This window comes from Puntigrus tetrazona, chromosome 6 (assembly GCF_018831695.1).
Source record: "Puntigrus tetrazona isolate hp1 chromosome 6, ASM1883169v1, whole genome shotgun sequence".
Lineage (NCBI taxonomy): Eukaryota > Metazoa > Chordata > Actinopteri > Cypriniformes > Cyprinidae > Puntigrus > Puntigrus tetrazona.
The window spans coordinates 12,765,794-12,788,315 of NC_056704.1; the positions used below are offsets into that span (position 1 = coordinate 12,765,794).

The 22,522-nt window shown below is 38.6% G+C and overlaps 1 protein-coding gene across 1 annotated transcript in view; it reads left to right on the forward strand.

The window, feature by feature from the left end:
* The first annotated feature begins 27 nt into the window (after nucleotides 1-27).
* crocc2 (ciliary rootlet coiled-coil, rootletin family member 2) overlaps nucleotides 28-22,522 on the forward strand; it is a 39,880-nt gene continuing 17,385 nt past the window's right edge. The window contains 12 exon segments of the mRNA XM_043241197.1: nucleotides 28-712; nucleotides 1,125-1,272; nucleotides 1,387-1,493; nucleotides 15,028-15,195; nucleotides 15,399-15,482; nucleotides 16,043-16,149; nucleotides 17,577-17,721; nucleotides 18,226-18,332; nucleotides 18,792-18,998; nucleotides 20,260-20,356; nucleotides 22,066-22,155; nucleotides 22,245-22,379. Coding sequence (XP_043097132.1) covers nucleotides 671-712; nucleotides 1,125-1,272; nucleotides 1,387-1,493; nucleotides 15,028-15,195; nucleotides 15,399-15,482; nucleotides 16,043-16,149; nucleotides 17,577-17,721; nucleotides 18,226-18,332; nucleotides 18,792-18,998; nucleotides 20,260-20,356; nucleotides 22,066-22,155; nucleotides 22,245-22,379 — 1,437 coding nt within the window. The 5' untranslated portion in view covers nucleotides 28-670.

A 22,522-nucleotide genomic window follows, 5' to 3' on the forward strand; every position in this document is an offset into this window, starting at 1 on the left:
TATATATATATATATATATATATATATATGCTACTTTTGTTTTCCTGTATGAATGTAAAATTTGAATTTGAATTGAAATATATCTTATACTAATGTTGTTGGCAACCATGGAATTTTTCGTTTGACTGAATTTATGTTGTTTTTACTCAGAAAAAAAATTGTATTAGGAAGTTACAAAATCGTGTCGTTGTAAACCCTTGTTAGTTTTCAGTAATTGCAATGGATATTTAACAAAGTGCCAACAAAGACCGGAATAAACAGTGTTGTATTTGTGCAGCCGTGACCTGCAGCGTCTGTAACTATGGAAGCCAGAAAGCTTGCGTTTTAATTCTCATGACAACAAGCCAGAGCGTCCGGTTTCCCTGTCAACCAGAGGCACCCACCTCGCGCCTGTGTCGTGATTGCTACTTTCCCACTTGTGGCTATATTCTAGCACGAACTGTTTTGCGTTAACGTGCTTATGTGCGTTATTTAAGCGTTGATATTTATTGGAGAGTGCGCTGTGCGCGCTTTGTCAACAGTGCAAAACTTTTAAAGCCTGTGAGACTTTATTAGCGTGCGTATCACCCCGTTAAACTCTGTCGAAGCGTTTAAAACACTTTAAGAATTGAGGACAATTGGAAAAACGTCGCTGTCCGTTTAAGTGTGTTGGCTCGCTACCAGTTTCCAGATGAGTTGTGAAGGGGATCAAGGACTGGAAGCCGTGATTCAGGTGCGTGTTTTCCAGCGGGAAAACTGATCTTCGCCAGCTGTAACTTAAATAGGTTATTGCTGTTACCTATTCAAAACAGCATGTGTGAATGAAAGAGGAGAGAGCTTGATTTAATATTAACGAGCCTTGCGATGTTTCAACAAATTAAGGTCGATCAGTTGGTCAGTTTCAGGTTCTTCTGTGAAACTTGAAGACAGGTGACTCATTTCCTTGTGCTGTTGTGACATCCAACGAAACTGAAACAGAGACAGACATGACGAGCAGCTTACAATAAATAATACATCCTAATCGAAATTAAATAATACATCACTTTTTATAAACAAGCTTTTTGAGCTTTTAGGTTTCCTGTGAGAATGTGTGACCTGGTTGTAGTGCGTGAGCCTCTCTTCTTACACTAATGCTGATAACGCAGAAGCTGGAGGAGACACTGCTTAACCCAGATAGCGGTGGAGAGGAGAAGACTTACACTCTGAGGGGAGATGAAGAGGAGTCCAACGTCACGCCCGTTCCCGCTCGCATCCGTGAGATCATCACCAGAAACCTGGCTGATACGCCCACAGGTACTCTACACTCCCAATGAGCTCATGATGGGTCTGATGAGGTATCAGGGTATAATTAGAACGCATGTATACTCTATCATTTCCTGCCATGCTGTTCCTCTGCTGACGTATCAGGCGAGAGCAGCGAGGTGGAGGAGAACCGGCTGCCGAAGGATCTGCCTTCTCAGATGTGCGCAGACAGAGACCAGCTGCTTAGCAGGCAGGCTGCTCTCACTAGCCGGGTAGGAGCACATGTACGAACCTCACACACATGCTTTTCTGGACTTCTGGTTCCTCTGGAACTCTGTAGAATCAGCCATTATGCATACGTAAACACACTTGTAAACCTGATAATCAGTCAATGTGTAATAATCATAAATGTATTGTTTTGTTTGTACTTTGCTATTCTTCTAGTTATTTACATTCCAGCCATTCGTTTTACATCGAGCTGTATCTGTCAAAATTAGTGAAAGCATTTAAAATAAAATTTTTGATTAATTCCTGCGTTACACATTTAGGTTTACACACTGTATACACTCATCCGCTGATTTATTAGCTTGCAAATATCTTTAGAACCGCCTTATTTCTTTGTGGCATTGAAGGCAAGGTGACATGTTTTGGTCCATATTGACTTGATAGCATCACACAGTTACTGCAAATATGTTGGCTGCACATCCATGCAGCTCTCCTGTTCCTACACATCCCAAAGGCGCTCTTTTGGATTGAGATCTAGTTACTGTGAAGGCCATTTAAGTATAATGAACTAGTTTGAGTTGATTTGAGCTTTGTGACATGGCGCATCATCCTGCTGGAAGTAACCATTACAAGATGGTAATTAGTAGATTGTCCAGTAATTAGTAATTGTCAAATTGGTTCCCTCAGTAGGTGAAATTCTTGCTCTAATCTGCTGCACTCTATTACGCAGCGCTCTGTTTGTAAGGATGATTTAAAAAATGGTAAAAATTCCAAAATGCTGCTCACTGGACCTTTTCTCTTTTCCTTTTCTCTTGGACCATTCACTGCAAACCCAAGAGATGGTTGTGCGTACAAATCAGCAGTTTGTGAAATGCTCATATCAGCCCATCTGACAACTACCTTGCCGTGTTCCTAGTCATTTAAATCACCATTCTTCCTCGTTCTGTTGCTCAGTATGAACTTCACCAGACTATATTCTTGAATGCATAGAGTTGATGTCTTTTGACTGGTTGATTAGATATTTGCATTATGTTCTGCTTATTGTAATTTGTCAATACTGTGACACTTTTAAGTTGTTTTTTTAATGTTTGAGGAATAACGTGACCTTGTTGTACCAAGTTTTTGCAAATTATCATTAGAGCCAAACTTTAAACAATTTTTCTTGGCAGTCAATGATTGTTTACAATTTAATGGAAGCTACTCCCATAATTTTGGAAGGAAAAAGTTGGATAACGGCTAATGAGTCAGAAGTCTCCTACATTGACAGGAAATAGCTTACTTCCGTGTTGAAAAATTAGGTGGTTCTGTGATCTCATAACCTACATCATCCATGGTTTTCCATCCTCTTTTGTCTTTTCAACCCCACCCAAACGCATTCCCAGAGGTGCATCAGAAATCAAATCAAAACCAACCTGATATCGATTGGAATGTGATCTTGTCCTGGCAGTATGGTTAATATCCCTAACACACAGCGCCTAATAAAAAACATAAGCCTCCATCTGGTGTAAGCATGTGATTGATGCAAAGTTTCTGAAACCTGCGTATTTGCCTCTCTGCTTGGAAGTCAGAAAATGCCGGTATAATGTAGATTATTGCCTTCAAACCCCCTCTAGGCCTTCTGAAATGAACACTGAGGATTGTCGATCAGTAACCTGGTGGCAGGGTTTCATGCACTCTGAACTAATGCAGTCTCGATCCAGGAAAAGATTTTAAGAGAGTGTTTCCCTTCGTCCAACAGTTTTTAAGGGATTGAAAACAGAGGTGGGACCATCACTAATAACGTGAGAGGTTGATGGAGCACCTTTGGACCATATTCCTATTTTCCTTCATTTTTCTGCACATGTTGGTGGATAGACAGATGTGTGTGTATAGGGAAGAGATCAAGAGAGGGACTTACAGAGGCTCTTTGACAGAGAAAGAGGAGCCACATGGCTTTGAAATGGAATATGTGCACAGCAAACATCAGAGCCGCAGTGCTCTTTCCGAGAGGGAAAACCCGTTTGGAGTTTTCGATAAACAAACGGTGGTAAAGGGCCATTTGAAAATCAACTGTGTCACATGGAATGAAATACATTTATTTCAGCTTGAAACCGGACTTTGGAATGAACACCCTTAGTTCATGAAGGACTGATGTAAACTGAGCCAGAGCCGTAGTTTATTCTGCATCTACATTTCATTACATGTGATCAAAGTGGCAGCTCTCTGATGTCAACATTTTTGAATCAGAAATGAACTTATAATTACATTTCACAGTGTTTTTTCAATTCTCTTAACTTTTTTTTTTTTTTTTTGTACTGTGTACTTCATTCATATAACATACAAAACCCTCAAACCTCAGTTTCAATTTAATTAACTGGCAAAACTGTAATTTTGCCAAAAGTAAAGATTAAAATGTAAAAACTTTTCAGAACATAACATTTGTTGGAAAGTTCTCTTTTAATTTCTGAGGTTTATAGCATCACCTTGGCCACACTGTCTGCCTCCCCACCTTGCTGTTTGGGGGAAAATAAAAAGGTCATTGGCCTTCTCTCATGGGGCTGTGAAAAAAAGCTCATTTTTCATAGAACACAAAGCTGCCATTTGTGATAACAGTGCCCTCTTTTTCCTCTCCAAGTTTAATGAATGCCAACTGTGCACATTGCTAGTGGAGCCTATTTTAAGATATGAGCTATAAATAAAACTTAATTAGTCTGGTTGGTATAAATAGTCTTTTTTTAATCCACACATTTATATTTTTGGAGAAGAAAGACCTATGTCACATGAACTCTAAAAGTGGAGCCATGTCTTTCTCTCTAACTCTCTCCTCTCTTTGTTGCCAATTTAAAACTCTCCAGTGTGAATGTTTTACATTGTGAAGTCAAATGAGCAATCAAAACTTAATGTTATGGTAACATGCACATAACTATACACTGGGTGCCAATATATTAAAATGAGATAATGAAGCCTACATTCTTGCATACTCCCTGTCTACATTCACCCTCATTCTGTCTTGATGTGGGAATGACATATTCTGGTGGAGTGTTATCCATTTATTCTGTCATTCCCAATTGAAGCATCTGTCATTGTGTGTTTGCTGTGTGCTTACCACAAAGAGCTTTGTTAGAACATGGAAAGTTTTTCAAGTTTTTTGACTTTATGATTTGTGCTAGTATGCTTTTGTGCTCAAAAAAAAAAAAAAACCAACAACAGATGGATGAGGCCAATGGCAAATATTCACACTAATGTGACAGTAAAGATGTGTAACATGTAACATGTGTCCTTGTTACACGTTACGTGAACTTATAGAAACAATTATGTGTAGTAACCCTAAGGCAAACCTATATCCAAACCTAAATCCTAACCCTAAATATATAATAAATACATGTAATGAATTAATATTACTCGGTGGAAAATGGAAAAAAAAAATTGGTGCCCTTTTAGATTAGGTGTACTTAACTACTAGGTACCTTTAAATTAATCATTTGATACAATGCACTTATTATGTTTTTGCATTGTACTTACATTTTAAAAATACCAGTGTGTTTGTATCTATAATTAATTTCTGTAATTACATTTATAGTTACACTGTTGACCCATCCCTTACGCCTTAAACCTACTAAGACCGCCAAACCTGTCCCTAACCTTATCCGTACCCCATCTTAATAGCAGCCAAAGTGTTTTGCAATACAATATAAACAATAAGTACTCTGTGTTTATTTATATATTTTTTTAATTACATAATAAAGTAACTATTATAAAATGGGGCCACAATTTTAAATTGTAATTATTTTTCACAATATCATACAGCATCGAACAGTGATAAAATTTTTATTAATTTAATAAAAATGCATTTATGGATCATGTAATTAATTTGTTTAAAATTCGGAATCGATTCACAGCCTAATATATTCACATTACAAATCTTTGCTTATCTTACAGAAGTCAGTCAACTTATAGAGTGCTACTTACCTGCTGTATTTTGCTTTTTTTTTTTTGCACTGTGTCGATTTGATTTAGTTGTTACGCTGTAAATCACAGATTTACATTTAAATAGATTCAGGTGGGCTAGTTTTTACTGTCAACCACTCAGTTTATCCAGTTTATTTGACTCTGCTAAAATAGGTGTTGAAATGAGAATTTATCTCTTTTTATCTCTTTGGAGTGTGTGGGAGTGTTGGTCGGTTAACTTTAGTAGTCCTTTGAGGTGTTTCTTGTTCTTTAGTCTGGCAAATACCTTCAGGAAGTTGGCTTTAGGGGCTCTCCGTGAGTCTTCTGTCGCTCTCTCCTGGCCAGGGCCCCAGCGACATTGTGGCGGGATAGACCCGCTGTGGCACATCTTACGACACTGGACTAATTGAAAAGGAGCAGCAAACCCCATAAAGTCCTTCTTGTGGCTCTCGGGACAGTTTGAGAGTGGCCTTCTAAACAAGACTGGGAATGGAAATATTTGGGCAGGGAGTGAGGTTTTGCTCTTATAAGCACACCTCTGTCTCCTGGTGAAATCGCAGCAATCTCTTGTGACCCTTGAAAATTGCCCCTGAACCGGGATAAACCTTGACCCAGTTTGAAAAGCTGCATCGTCTCAGGAGGACGAAGAAAATGTTGATGTGAACTTTGACCTTTCTGTGTTGATATTGGACAACTGCCAGTTTGCAGTTTCTCAGGCACTAGGGCCGTGTACATGCGTGTGTATTTGTGTGGGAGTGCGTAAGTTTGTATGTGTGGGTGTGCGTCAGGGGATTGCGTGGGTATATATTTTACAGCTCCGAGGCAGTTTTTGGACCGGGATTGTGTGAGACAGTCTCCCTGTGTGTTTTTGTAGGAGTTACCCGAATGTAGAGTTAGATGTATGATAAAGCAGAAATGTTAACCAAATGGAGCACTGTAGAAAAACAACAATCACGGGGCCACAAGCTTTTAAGCCCAGAGATAAATCACTAAACAAGTGAAAAAAGGCTTTTGTAGCTAAAATGTGATGCTATTTGTCAGAAAACCTTTTTGAATTGATCTGGACTCACAGACTAGTTGGAGACTTTTTGACGAAGAGCATGGCAGCTTCCAGGCGCTGCGCTTTTGACCTAATCCCCATTCCTTTTTGCTTTTAAAGGTCTTGTCAAACACGATTGCCACTGATATGCTTGTTTTGTTAGAGTGAAAATGGTGCACTGTCTTTGACTCAGTGTTTAGGGTTTGTTTTCTTGCCTACATAAAGCTGCTAAGCCTAGCAGTGGTCGCGAGTGGAGCTGAGCCAGTGAGGTTGGATCTGTCAGCTGTCTGTGAGTCGTAAAAGTGATTGACGCTCCAGAGAATCATTCCTCAAAGTAGGGATCATCCCAGAGTCCTCACTACATTTAATTAAGTGTCCTTTATCTTTTTCCATATTTCTCTCTTTTCCCTGTTTGACTGTTTTTTTCTTTCTTTCTTTTTTGACTGTGGGAACAGAAGAGCAAACTTCCTAGAAAGTATTTTACCATTTGCTTGCCATTTCATTTAGGCTTGACATCTAAGCTGCTTAGTTATACTTAAATTATGCCCTAAATATCCATTGTTCCAAAACGAAAACTACGTATTTTGCTTAGCTTTTTTGTGTTTTTCCTAACCCACATGAGTTACTTCTGTGGATCACAGAAAAAATACATTTTGAATAATGTTCTGGTTGCTGTTTCCGTGAAATGAAAATGAATGGAGTCTGGAATTGAACTTTTTTTTAGTCATACAGATAAGAGTAATACAGACTACATTTATTTGTGTGCACTCACAACAATAACAAAACATTGCGCTTATGTAAAATAAATAAATCAAACAGGATGTGCTTTCTGCCATCTTGGTCACCATGAACTTTTTTTTACAGATATAGAAAACGTAGAGAAATGTCTACTTTCAAATGATCAAATTCAAATTGAAAATGTGCAATCTGATTATGCACTCCATATGAAACATGCATACATGTGTATCCACTAATGCAGAAAAGGGCGAGTCAGTGTCGCAGACTTCATTTCTTAACATGAACACAACACTAGGTTCACGATAAATTGATGATGCAACAAAATATTGATGAACCTTTGTGCATATGCTTTGGAGTTTGTATCAATCAATCAAACACAGATTGTGTCAAAGCACTGAACAGTATTGAACAGGATAATACAAAGATAGAGATGTTATAATGACGTGACTGAACAATTAGTTATTAAATGCAGAGACGGTCTCTGTAATCAAATAGACGAAACCAGGCTCAGTTGGGTCCAGTTCTCCTCGGGCCAGATGTTTGTAGGCTTCATTATAAAGATTCATTATAATGATTTAATTTGTTTATTAAGCAATGTGCAATTAGTTGACTAATGCTTACAATAAACGACTACTAGTCGGCCAGAAAAATCTTTAGTTGAGAGCAGCCCTAATTTCTTCCCTCTCACTTTTTTTCTTTTTGTCCCAAACCCGCAAAGATTTTTCAGTCCTGTCTCACTCCAACATCATAGCCTTTTTTGTTCTAGTTCCCATACACCTACATGTCTCATCTGACCTCACCTTGTTGCATTTGCCACAGTAGGCAACATTCTTTACCCTAAAACTAAATAAACCTGCCTGCGAATTCATCCTTTTATTTTTAGAATTAGGCTACCACTGATCGTTTTCCATGTTTTTTTTTTTTTCCTGCGCATGTCAGCAATTCAAAGCTTGTCATTTGGCACACTCAGCAGTGTCAGATTCTACGAGTTTTCAGAAGCCTATTGATTGCTCTTTTATGAAAGTTATAAAAATCAGATTTATGAAAAAATCAGATTTATGAAAAAATCTGCACTTCCCAATCACTGACTCTGATCCATTTGCAGCAGTTAACAGCTCATTAAAAACTCATTGGATGTGAAGATTATTAGAAAACAATGTTGGTTACTGGTGTTGCGTGGCTTCAGAAGACTTTTAGTACACTTGATGTGACGGTGCATTTGCGTGCTTTTTGAAGCTTCATTCAGTCCCCAACGACCAATAGAGTCTTCAGAATTTTTCCATTTGCGTTTCACAGAAAAAAAGAAAGGTTCTGGAAAGACATGAAGGTGAATAAATAAGAACAGATTTAAAATGACTGGAGCTCTTTTCCTTTAAAGATCTAATATCTTTCTGATAGCTGTGATTGTGTCACGTCACACAGCAGTTTTACTTTTAGTGGAAACAGGCATGGTTCCTAAATAAGTCATTGTGTTAACGCTATTTTATTAGCATCCCATTCATGTGGCTTATTTCTTCTTGTAGTTTATAGTTTAATTTTAAAAGTGCATATGTTACATACTTGTTCACTTGTTTGTTTATATCCATCGCTGTGGAAGGTGATTGTAAATTCCAAGCCCAATTGATGCAATATTGCGCATGTGAACATGTGTTTGTGTTTGTATTTTGCGTGTGGACACTGCCTGTGTCCCGTTTTTACCTCCCAGTAGGTCTTCTCCACAGCAGCTGTGGCTGTGGTCAAACAGTGCTCCATGGTGATGGTTGTTGGTTTGTGCCTGGGGGCTGCAGTGGGGTCTCTGAGCTGGGGAGCTTCACAGCTCTCTGATTCTTGGCCAGCATTGTGTAATCACTCACAGTGGCGCTGCAAAAACAGCTTTCACAATCAGCTGGATGTCTCTCAACGGGCCAGCACTCCAGCGGGGACAGGGAGAAGGGCATATTAGTTGAAAGAGGACAGCGAGGCCCGTGGGACGGGCTTGTTGCGTTTATATGTTTGAGTTTGTATGAATGTTTGTGCAGGCATTAGTTAATTTGCACGCGTGTGAGATAGAAGCGAAGTTAGCACGAGTAAGTACGGGGGAGTTTGTTTAGGTGTGTGCGTGTGAGCATGTATATATATGTAGAGGAACTGTATGTCCGCTCCAGCTGTGTTTGGGAATCTGACAGATTATTCACTACATTAATTCCCTTTATTAAGCCTCTGGGTCCAGGCCAGGCCAGTGAGAAGCTCTCACAGCTGTAACCCCCTCCATGCCACAGCATATGGCTGACTCAGTCTGTCCTCTGTTTATGGGTGATACTGGGAGCGAGATTTTTCCCCACTGCTTTTGTGCTTGCTTGAATTTGTCCGCACATGTTTGTTTCTGTGCACGTGCGTATATAAATACATTTGTATTTCTGATGTATCCCGTATATGCTCTTTAAAGTATATGGTTTGAAGTTTTGATGTCCTCATTAAAAATGTATAGTGGCTAACTGCTAATAGATTCTAAGTAGTCCAAAATAAAACAGCTGATTAGTAATGACATAATTATGTAAATAATGAAACAGTAACGTGAATAAAAAATACATTTCAGTGTGAAGATTTAAAAAAAGCATATATGAGTCTGGCAAATGCTGTTTTATTTGTTAGAGTGGTAGAAAATATGGTCTTTCAGCCCGCAAGCATGAAAACGGGTTGCTTATTTAGTTTTTGTGTCAGACCAGGTCACTTATTTTCCAGAGTGCTTAAAAATGAAACATCTTTAAACGTTTCCTGACCCCTACATCATTACGAATCTCTGGACTTTTTTTCCTCTGTGGAACACAGAAACATCATACAGGTTTGGAATACCATGAGGGTGAGTAAGTAGTGAAAGGATTTTCATCAGAATGGGGAACCTATTAAAATAAAAAAAGATCATTGTGACATTTTACCACACAGTTTGGATTTTTTTTCTTACAAAATTGTGAGATATAAACTTGCAATTCTGAGAAAAAACTTGCATGAATTGAGTTTACATATATCCAACTTTTTATCTTGCAATTTTGCGTTCGTATCATGCAGTTCTAAGTTGAAAAGTCTATCTGAATTGCTTGTTAAATCAGAATTGTAAGACATAAACAGTATTTTTTCTCGTCAGAACTGGACTTTGTCACGCGCAGTTGTGATTTTATATCTCACAACCCAGAGAATTACGTTTTTTCTCATAATTGCAAGATATAAACTGCCATTCTGAAGAATCTCAGGATGTATAAAGCCAGAATTGCCATAAAATTGCACGATCTTGTGTTTTTCTTTCGCAATTATGACTTTTTTTCTCACAATTTTGTCATTCAGAATTGCGAGTTTATATCATGCAGTTCTGAAAAAAAGTAAAAATTACAAGATGTAAACTCTCAATTGTGAGAAAAAAAGTCACAATTATGAAATGTCAGATAGAAAGTTGCAATTACTTTTTTGTCTTTTTTTTTCAGTGGTGGAGAATGGGCTTTAATAGGTTTGTTCAACCAAAAATGAAAATTCTGTCACTACACTTGAAATAATCACTAAAATGTGAGAAAACGTTTTATTGCTTGTAAATGCTTTAACCTCTAATGAAAGGAAGCCAATTTCTGACAAACCACCAATTTATATGAATGTCAATAATAATCCTCCAGACTGAAAATGTTAATGTTTTGATGTTAATTAAGCATAGCTGACAGAGTCCATTTCAGTGAAGATGGAACCCCAGGAAGCTTGATGGAAAATGAACATGATTCTAAATATGTTTTCTCTCATATTAGAGGATCAATCCACTCTTATGACCACATGGGTGAGAAGCTGAATATTCTTGGCCCTTGTGCAAAAGAGCTTTCAGTGGCCTTGAAAATGTTCTCTTGTTGGCAGATGAATCAAAGTGCTGCCGTTCCTTGATGTATTGTGAAATATTTATCAAACGAGACAATACAAGGAGTGGCACAAATCATAAATATTAAGTAATATAAAAAATGCTAACTGAAAACACATTTTAGAGAGAGGGCAACACGGGGCCTCTCTCTTGCCATAAAAAAAGACACTATATCCGGGGAATAGATGCATTAAAAAACAGTGGAAATATAAACCATGCATCCGGTCTTTTGTAATATGTTGCATGTTGATCGCTATAGTAAAATGTCAGTAGGTGACCTTAAATGAAAGGCGAGCATTTGGGATGGGGCCCCTCCTGCATTAGTGGCCCTCAGAGGCCATTCTGCATGCCTGTTCTGCTGAGGACTGTAAGAACTATATAATGTGTGGTCGGTGGATAGAGTGATAGAGACTGTCAAGCTCAAAAAAGGACAAAACCCAACATAAAAATTGCAATGAAAGCAGCCCATAGTCCACTTGTGTGTTATATTGCAAGCCTTCTGAAGCCATGTGATAGCTTTGTTTGAGGAAACCTAAACTCTACTAAACTCACAGCTTTCAAAATAAATATATAGCGTCCATGATGCTGATTAGAATCAGAGTCACGTCAAACATCACTGGTTTATGTTGCCACAAAAATGCCATTTTATTTGGAAGCTAAAGTGCAGGATAAAAAACAATACAGCTACAGAATAAATATTACTGAAAAACTAAATACATTTTAGTCTTGTAATTATCAGCAAGATTTTTTATGCTAAGCTTGTGCCTTTTAATAGAATTTAGTTGTTTTTTTCTTTCAGGGACATAAAAAGCCACTGATTTTATCTGAAGATTCAATAAACTGTTCAATTAAAATACATATATTTTTATATGAATATTAGATAATACAAAATCCCAGGCTTTACAGGGTTTTTTTATAGTTCTCTTGTATAAAATATATATCATGTTCGCAATCATGTTGAAATTCAGGTTAAAAACAGCTCTCCTGATTGTGTGAAATGGCAAAAATGTTATACATAATGCAAATATAAAAGACAAAAAAATCATACTGCGGCATTATTTGCTCCCGCATCTCAAATGTTGTGGGCATTATCTAAGTTGTATCTAAGAGGCAATACACATTAAATTCGTGGACATTTTTTTCAATGTTTTGTAAAAGCTTGTACATCTTAAAAAACAACAATCGCAACATTGTTGAAAACGACATACATTGCACTAAAATAAAGAATGGTCACCCTGTGTTATGTGTTCTAGTCGCCTAGAGCCATACAACCCCATGAATGCTCACCCTTGTTCGGTGTACAGGGTAGATCTTAACCAGAATTTTAAAAGACTTTTACTGTAAGTACATTGTCTAAAGCTTTAATCTGAACAAAAGCATGTGGCTAACACCCGTGTTTGAAAATTCATCACTTATACATACACCGCAAAGGCTGAGTGGCCTCTAGACACGTGTGACAGCATTCTCCCCATGGACCAGAGCCAAGCCTGTGGCGGCAGATTGGCTGCAACATGAGAGAGCGACCAGCTCTTGAATTTAATACCATCATAATGCTGGGTTTGTTTAGTGCCGCTAGCAAGAAGGATCCAATATCGACACATGTCATTGCATCATCCATCAGCCCTGCTTCAAAACCCTCCTGTCTTTTTGATGCTGCTGGTAAAGTTTCCTTCAGTAGCAAATCTGAGATCATTTTTTAACGTGGTTACAGTTAAGATTTGAATTGGAGAATTTGGTTCTGGACAGTAATTAGAGGCAGGTTGATTCCATTTTCTTAAAGTTCGGTAGAAAGACAGATGCCGTGTATCATTTATGCATTATGCCCATCAGGGTACTAATTTCACCAAGTCAATCAATGCCCCATTCATGTGTTATTATGAAAATATATCCAAAACCTCTGAGCCTCGATAAAAGGTAATTGTTTATAACTCAAACTCACCTCTATATCCATATCTATGTTTTATCTATATCTATCTATATAGACTTTAAATCTCGTAATTCTGACTGTTTCTCATATTTGAGAGCTTGTGGCATGATCTGACTTATATATTTTATCATTTGACCACATCTCACAAACCTCACAAACATCAGTATATTTCAACACTTCCTTATAATTTTGTTTGTGTTTCACAATGTAAATGTACTGTATATCTCACAATTGCAGATATAGTTTCTCTGCAAAATTGTATAATACACAGTGTCAATATATCTTGCAGGTGTGATTTCTGTTTTGCGTAACTCTGATTGTAATTCTTACAATGTGACTTTGAACTAGCTTTGTTTCTCATAATTGTGACTTTGTTAGTCACATTGCAACTTTATATCTTATATTGTGACAGTCATGGTTTTGTTTCTGGACACTTTGTCTTACAATTTATCATAATCAGGACATTGTGTCACAATGTGACACCATGTTCTGATGGAAATATCTCACATTGTTGCTTTATGCCTCAAAACTGAACTTCTTCTTCTTATTTTTTGGAAGCAAATGTATTTCATGGATGTACTTCCAGAGAAACATACACACTAGAGGTGTGCTGTGCTCCACCTCTGGCCCCCATGAGCTTTTAAGACAGAACAATATGCTTGTTTGTAAGTGCCATTTTTTCATGACTTTGCATCAAACGCTTTTTTTGTTGTAGCAACAAATTGCCTCTAATTGTGCCAAAATAGTTGAAAAGATACATAATCAATAGGGTAGTGCAGCTGTTTCCAAAGGAGCCTTTAAACACAGCTGCTGCTGCACCCAACATCCCCCCTCTCTCTTCTGACTCGTCCTCCACCCATGTTTTTCATTTTCTGTTCGCTTTCAAAAGCTGTCACCTTAACAACGGGCCATATAATAAGTCCCTGTTCCCTTATGAGCCCTGAACCCCAAAACCGCCCAGAGCCGGGTGCTGGTTTGCCCTTCTTTGTAGTATATGGAATTAAAGCTCTCAGAACGACTGTTTGAAAAATGTTTTATTAAGTTTTGCAAAGCCCTTGGCTTCAGTCAGGAACAGGGGGACCATTGTCCCTTGCATCTTTTAGAAGCTGCTGTTCAGCTCAGCAGCAGATGAGTGTTAGCCTGTGAATTCAGTATGACCGGTAGTTGTGTGTATTACTTGTTTGCAAAAAGGATAAAGGTGACTCTACTTCCACCTTTTACTCTCTCTACCCCTCGCTCTCTTTTTTTCTTGCTTTGTTCGAATCAGCTGAGGCAGCATGTTGTTGTGTTGAGAGGAAACATGTGGTTTCTGTTAGTAGGGACTGGGTGTCTGGCACCATGATATGCACTGGGGGTTAAAGGAAGATGGGAGGGGTTGGTGGGGTAATGGGACATTGAGACTGAAGACCCCGTAGGAGGATGGGAATCAAGAGAGAAACACTCTGCCATTGTGACAGACAACTTTCTCCTTTCTTTAAATGCTACCTGAGTTTTTCAGTGAGTACATTTTAAAAAATGTACTTGAGAAGCTAAAATGTGTGATATTAAGAGTTCAGAGAGACTGGGGCAAGTTGACACACATTAGTTGCAGTGGATACTTCTCAAAGTCATTTTATTATTATTTTTGGCATTTTAACTTTTATTTTTATAGGACAGTAGCTAGACAGATAGCAAAGTGGGAGAAAGAGAGAGAGAGAGAGGGTTCAGGATCAAGAAAGGTCCACAAGCTGAGATTTGAACTCAGGACAACTAAGGTGCACCAATTTTATCCAGAATTTTTATTAGAATTTACAAAAAAAAAAAAAAACAACAACAACACTTGTGACTTATCTCTGAGACAATGCAACTATTGTTTTTACTTGTTTCCTACATAAATTTAAATACATAAATCTATTGCTGTAAAAAATCTTTTGGAATATTTGAATGGTGTAACACTAGCGATTTAAGCATACTTAGTCTTTTGATTTTTCGAAGCCATTTTTCACTGTAAATGTCACTAAATCATGCTAATACAAATTGTGAACAGCCATAAAGGAACTAAAAGGTGATTAAGCAGTGTAATGTGTGCATATGTCTTTGCAGCTGGAGCAGATGCTGTTGCAGCAGTCAGGAGATTCAGACCAGCAGAGTCTGTTTGGCGCAGAGCAGGGTTGGCTAAGAGAGGAAGGACGATCTTATAGGCTGAAGCTCCAGGCCTTTCAGGAGAGCCAACACAGACAGGCTCAGCTGGTGCAGAAACTACAGGCAAAGGTCCACTGTTAGATGTGGTCTCATTCAACACATTTAATTTTTGTCAAAGTTGGGAAAGATTCTTTGAGGGGAAAATGATTTTGTAATTCTAGGGTGTTTACTTTTAGAATATACATATCAAAAAGAAACCATGAAGCTTTGGTATAGTTGGGAATGTGCTCCATCTTAAGTTATGGAGTAAAAGTATTTGTCTGTGTCTGCAGTTGCTCCAATATAAGAGGAGATGTGGAAATCTAGAGCAGCAGGTGCTGGAGAAAACCTCAGAGTCAGAGAAACTGAGGCTCTCTGTAAGTCTTACTAGAGAACTTTACAGCTTTTATGAATGAACGGGTCCCACTTTATATTAACTACTATGTACTTGTATATAAACAGATCATTACATTGTACTTATATTTTAATAACAACCTACATCTAATTACATTTGTAATAATTTCTGTAAATACATTTGTAATTACACTGTTGACCCATGATGAACCACATCATGAACCCACCCGTAAACCTACCCAAACCCAAAGTGATTTTCAAATAAAATATGAACACAACAAATACGTTGTACTTATTTCTTTATATATAAGTACATAGTAGTTAAGTCCACCTAATATGAAGTGTGACCAATGAATGAATGAGATATTTATATAGCATTTTTTTCATGCATTGCTGTACACCCAAAAAAGCACTTTACAATCATAATGTGCACCATCCACTTGGAACCATGGCACCAGTGCACTGGAGCTTAGAATTTTAAGAAACCTATCTGCTCCTGTAACTTCTGTTGTCTAATTGTTGTCAGGTGTTGTACTGTATTTTGGTGTGTTAGGTATAAATCTTTTTCTGTCCATGTATTTAGCTCCAGTCTCACCTAGACTCTTCAGCACACCGTCTCCAGCGTTTTGAGCAGGAACACAATATGGATGTCCAAAGTAAACTCGCTCTGTTGGAGGATGAGCAGAAACGGTAAGAACAAAAGTGATATGTGCTTCTGACAGTGAGAGGTAAAACGAAACATGCCGGGGGGCAATGACTAAAATGAGCGAGTAGGGGTGAATCAGCTAAAGAGTATGTCAAGACTTGCTGTTTGGAACCAAAGGAGAATTTTGAAAAATGAAAATGTTAAACCTTTTAGAGAGTTTCTGTTTTCTTTTTTGTTTTTCCTCTTTACTTTGTTGGAAAATCCAGTTTAAGACTGGTAGTTGTGTTTTGGAACATGGTACTTCATGTAACTTCATGTTACTTACTGTTAGCAGAATGTCTAAAGTGGACTATAGAAATGTTTTATGTTCCATGTTCTAAAGCAGAACTATGACCACCTAAGCTGAATTTTCCACCAGGTATTCAACGTTATAACACTGAGAAACAACACATGAACAACATATAGAAAAGAGGTAAACAGAGCTGAACTGCTCTAAATTAAATCTCCTGGCTGCCTGCTGCCTACAAGCACATACTGGAAGTGAATAGTTTTAGAAGGGGGTGTCAAAAACAAAAGGTATCCAGTTTGTCAGACTTAATTATCACAGCCTTGTTCACCGTCTCAGCCAAATAGTTTTTACTGCACTTCATACAAAGAACCGGCCAACTTACCAACCCAGACGCCAGCCTTTAAAAGAACGTGATTTACTGTGCCACTCGCCCATAATTGAAATGGTTATGGCAAACTCTGGGCCTCAAAGCTGCCAAGCTCTCATTCATTTTTACACCTTAGGGCTTCTGTCAGAGAGTGCACTACACAGTGCAGTTCATCCGATCATCTGTGGCTCTGCAGTATTTTAACACAAATGTATTTAATTTTCTATGTCAGAGAAGTCAACTGTGCCACGGCTCATGAGATTTTCATAGCATACCACAATTAACTGAAATTTAGCAGGGCAGAAATGTTATGCCTGCTACACTGCTGCTAAAATCAGAGGGGCACAAGCAGAATTAAGCCGAAACAAAAGAATCATGGAGCATGAAAATGAATTATTGAAAATTATTAAACACATTCTTGTAGTTTTGAATGTGTCTCTCTCTGTTGCTCATTTGCTTTGATGATCGTTTATTTTGTCGCCCCTACTGCCTCACACCCTGGCGTCAATCTTTGTATGTAACTGGGTGGATTCTGCCACGATTGATGTAAATAACCCTGTAAACTATTTGACAAGCAAATCTGGTGGCAATTAGGCTGGAGCTGACATGGACTTTATAAAACTGTCACGCACATTCTTCTCTAAGCATGGCTGGCAATGTAGAATGTGACGTGGGCCTTTATGAGCCTGTAAACATAGAAGCTGATAGAGGCCGCACAAAGGAAGGGGTGAGATCATGTGCAAAGTTTGGCTTGTGGCTTAACAGGTGGAGGTCCCGGCATACAGTGCTCTGAAGCAGTTCCATATATTTCACAGGTGTTCTGGTTTGAGCCAGGTCAATGCACTGCTCCGGGAACAACTCGAACAAGCCAACGAAGCCAATCAGGCCCTGACGGAAAGCCTGCAGAAGGCACGAGAGGAGGCAGAGCAGAGGGACACGCGACTCAGGAGGGAACTTGAGGTGAGAGGGAGGAGGAAAAGGAGACAGAGGGAAGGAAGGAGAGATCTGTAGTGTATGTTTTTATCCAAATCCACAGTTTAAGGAAAATCTTTCCTTAATCCAACCCAATGAAACTCAACTCTGGAACTTGTGGAATTCCACCCTGGTGCCTGTTTTGTCAGTCTGGACACTGTCTTTGTTTTAAATCATTGTTGTGATTTTCTCAGCTGTTGTTTCCTGTGAAAACATTCCAGTCGATTGGAAAAAAAGAGCGAGAATTCATTGCTCGTTGCAAACATCTGGTGATATGAAGGAGCTCATGTAGTATTCAGCCTTATACAGTCAAGAAAGGTTTACTGTATCAGTTGAGGCTCTGTGAGTGTGTGCGCCTGGCAGTTCAAGTATATGTGAGCGCATTCATTATATTTTGTATGTGTGCATCTATAATGGAGACATCTTTAACCTCTTTGCCACCCTCCTTATTACCGAACCTGCCGACCATATGGCCGTGTCGCTCTCCCGCAGATGAATACCTCCCGAAACGGCCGCGAGCAAGCCCGTGTGCGATCTCTGTGGCGCCAGGCGGCCTTCCTGAGAAGCTCTTTTACCCAGCTGCGGGCCTTCGCTGACAGGTGAGTGTAGCTTGCAGCCAGAACCCTCTTTCCAAACCCACCGTAATTTATCCCCGCTCGGGATCAAAGCACAGCGGGTCACCTGGGTCACCCCTCACCCATCCTGACCGCATCGTCCTGGGAAATGTGATGGTTAGATTGCCCTTGAGATTAGTCTTGAGCCATCCATCAGAGCCAAGCTTGATGAGGGCTCGGCCTGTGTAAATGCTGTGATCATTGTTGAGTAATTTGCTGTAATGTGGATTACTCAACACATGGACAGCGGAGAAAATGTTCACGACCCTTACTCAGACACGACACCGTTCAAAGAGTTTATTCCCAGATCACAATATAGTTTCGCCATCTGGCTCGTCGCTAGTTGTGAACAAAACACATTTCCTTGGGAACGTAAGAAATTGTTGTGTAAGGGAATTTCATCGCTGCTGCTGGTTGTGATATGTATTTTTTTGTGCTTTACAGGAGTCTGTCGGACATGCGAGCCGAGTGCGCGGTGGCTGGCCATCGTCTTCAAACAGCCTGTGTGAATTTGGAGGCTAGCATGAGCCAGCCTTGTACCCCTGCTATCAGTGGAGTATCTGCATTGGAGAATCAACTAAGAGGCAAACTAAAAGATGCTATGCAGCTGCAAGCCCGCTTTGACGCAGAGAAAGTAGAGCTTAACTCTAGGTACAACATGTCTGTCTGTTTACGTACACGTCCCGTTCATTTTTCAAAAGTACTATACAAGTGTCATCATGCTTGAGCAGCATGCTGCAATAAATACATACAGTATTGGCAGCTGGGGTTAAATTATCGTATTCAAAGGATTTCACAGTGTCATAAATTTCAGCACCTATCCCTAAGCTTTGAATTGAATTATTGATGTCCTGAACTCACATCTCCTAGATGACTCATTGTACATTGTCCTTAGTGCTGAAACACAGGGAAGGTCAGCACAGATTGCCTCATCTATCCAGCTATGTGGCATGCCAAAACTAGATAGAAAGAGTGTGTCTCTTTATTTGCTGTTCAGTATCCTCTACATTCTTCATTTACTTGTATAATGTGTCAGTGGTCTATGACACTTTCTTTTGAGAGTGGATCCATGGATCTGACAAAGCAGGGTTGAGGTCTTCTGATGAATGGAGTCATTGCAGCTTCTTTCTTATACATCTTTTCATCAGTGACAGTTTTATAATGTAGAGAGCAGAGATCACTCTCCATTTTGATATATGAAATTTTAGCTGAGCTTTATTGCAGCGGGAAGAAAGGGCCATAGATAAATGGGTATCAAATAAGCACACCATAGGGTGTTTGATCATTTTGTCTCAGTTGTGTTAATGCTACGCACATGCACATTTTTTCTTCACATTGTGATAGTATGTGTGCTCATGCAGAAAAAAAGAGTACTGTATGCCTTATAATACCTCAGAACCTCATACTATCTGTGTCTATTTCAACTTGCAGATTACAACAATGGAAAAAGGTGTGCTATTTTTCTTAACAAAATAGCATACCCATAAATTACATACCTTCATGTCTAAAGCTTCAAAATATAACATAAATGTGATCCATACAACTCCTGAGTCTTCTGGAGCTAAATGAGAGATATTTTGAAAAACAGACCAAAATGTAAGCTGTCCTTTGAATTATTAACCATTGAAGTCAGAAAAATCAGATGATTTGTGAAGAAATGACTCAGAACACTTCTGTGAACCAGTTCTACTGATAAATTGAACTCGAACATAACTTCTCACATGAAAGTGCCAAAGAGAGCTATTGTGGATTCCAAGTTTTTAGTGAATGATAACTTAATTTCAGCCTGTTCTTCACTCTGTCCTCACAATCTATCATATGACTTAAGAAGACAGAAAACGTGGCTTAAAAACCACTTGTGATACTTTGATATTATAATTTTTTTAAGTCTAAAATACATGTATCGATACAGGATCCTGGAATTGGGTGAAATGGTAAAGCAGCTGAGAGCACAGAACATTGAGAAGGAAAGCAATCTGACAGCACTGCGGAGCAGCTTGGACAGGATGGTGAGCAGTGTTGCAGTAGAATATTGTGCATTTAATCATTCAGCAAACACTTTCATCCAAAGGGACAAATTATGACAATAGAACAACAAAAGAGCAAGTGCTGTGACAAGTCCCTGTTATATATATATAATGTATAATAAATGGAGAGAATAAAAAAATAGATAAAATAGATTGAGTTACTGTTAAGTCATTATTATTAGTGTTATTATTTTTTATGCTAAAAAGATAGAATAGAGACAGAATAGAGAATGCAAGTGTTAGAGGGTCCATTTATTTATTATAAAAAAAAGTTTGACATCAAAAGATGAACATCAGATAAGAGATTTACATACCACATTTTATTTCCAGGTATTTACATCAACTTTATATAACCTTTTGTTTGAATCCACCCATTTTTTATGTGAGCAAAAGTATTGGAACATGTGACTGACACGTGTATTTTGTTGCCCAGGTGGATTTTATCATAATGATTTTTCAAACAATAATTAGCACTGAATCTCTACACTCAGTTTCAAATGTGGGTTTTGAATGTTCAAACTGCATTTATAGAAAAGCAAAACACACACACATTGGCCATAGTCATTTCAACCATTTGGAATGTCCTGAAGACGAAAGTAGCCACTGGTGTACTAAGTAACAGACATTGAACAGGTAGACCAAGGAAAACCACTGCAGTTAATGACAGAAACATTGTAAGAGCTGTCAGAAAGACCTAAAACAACTGTAAGTGAGATCAGCAACAACCTCCAGAGGAGGAGGTAAAGATATCACAATCTACTGTTCGCAGAACACTTCATGATTACAAGTACAGAGACTACACCAGAAGATGCAAACCACTCATTAGCAAGAAGAATAGGAAGGCCATGCTGGAATTTGCCAAAAAACGGGAATATGTTTTATGGACCGACTGAGACAAAGGTTAACTTGTACCAAAGTGAAGGAAAGGCTAAAGTTTGGTGAAACAAAGGATCTGCTCATGATCCCAAACATACAAGCTCATCTGTAAAAAACAGTGGAGGTAATGTCATGGCTTGTTCATGGCTTATGCTTGGCTTGGCTTTTTCTAGGATGGGCTCATTAATCTTCACTGATGATTTAATACATGATGGCAGCAGAAAAAGTAATTCAGAAATCTACAGAAACATTTTGTCCAATTTAAGGAAAGATGCAACCAAACTTATTGGGAGATCCTTCATCATGCAGCAAGATATTGACCCAAAACACACTGCCAATACTTTTTCTTACATGAAAAATGGGTGGATTCAAACAAAAAGTGGTATCTTCTAAGTTGTCAGATTCAGGTGTAAATAACTGGAAATAAAAGCTGGCATATAAATCTTTTGTCTGATGCTCATCTTTTGATGTCAAACCAAAATGTTTTCAGCCTACAACAAAAAATGAAGGAATTGGCCTCACTGCCCCAATACTTTTGGGGGGAGGAGTGTATGTTTTTAGCCATTTATTGAAGACGCTTAAAGAGCTGGATCGAGTTGGGCAGGTCATTCCACCAGCAGGGAGCAATTAAGGTAAAAGACCAAGAATCATGTAAGAACCATGGTGTTGCCAGAATCATTTATTGGGAAGACTAGTCAGTCCACTTAGTCTTTAACTACTACTTTCTTAATGACTTATCTTGATTCATCTGGAGTCTGTTGTGTGTCATGGCCATTCAAGAACCTGCACTTTGACCTAAATTCTTTCCTGGACAGGAAATAAATCGGTCCGAAGACCGAACTGAGAGGGATGCCTTACGTAGTGAGATCAGCAGTCTGCAACAGTTACTGCACAACATTAATCAGGTTTACTGAACATGATTGCCATGATATTTTGGGCCAGATGTACAAAACATGATGAGAGGACTGTTAACTCTTTTTTTCCTCTCTTTTAGGTGGTTAGTGGTGAAAGTTCCTCAGACTTATCAAAAGATCAGCACCCATCTGCAGGATCTATTTCCTCTTCTCAACGAGACAGTATTCCAGTATCTGTGCAAAAAGCCCTCTTACAGCGGCAGGCACAAATTCAGGTTTGCAACAAACCTCCTTATATGGCACAGGTGTCACCACTCCTAGTGGTACAGAAATTACACACTTCACCATATCTCCCTAATAGTTTACTCTGCTATCAAGAAGCGTATGTAATTTCAGCACATTTAACTAAATGAAAATA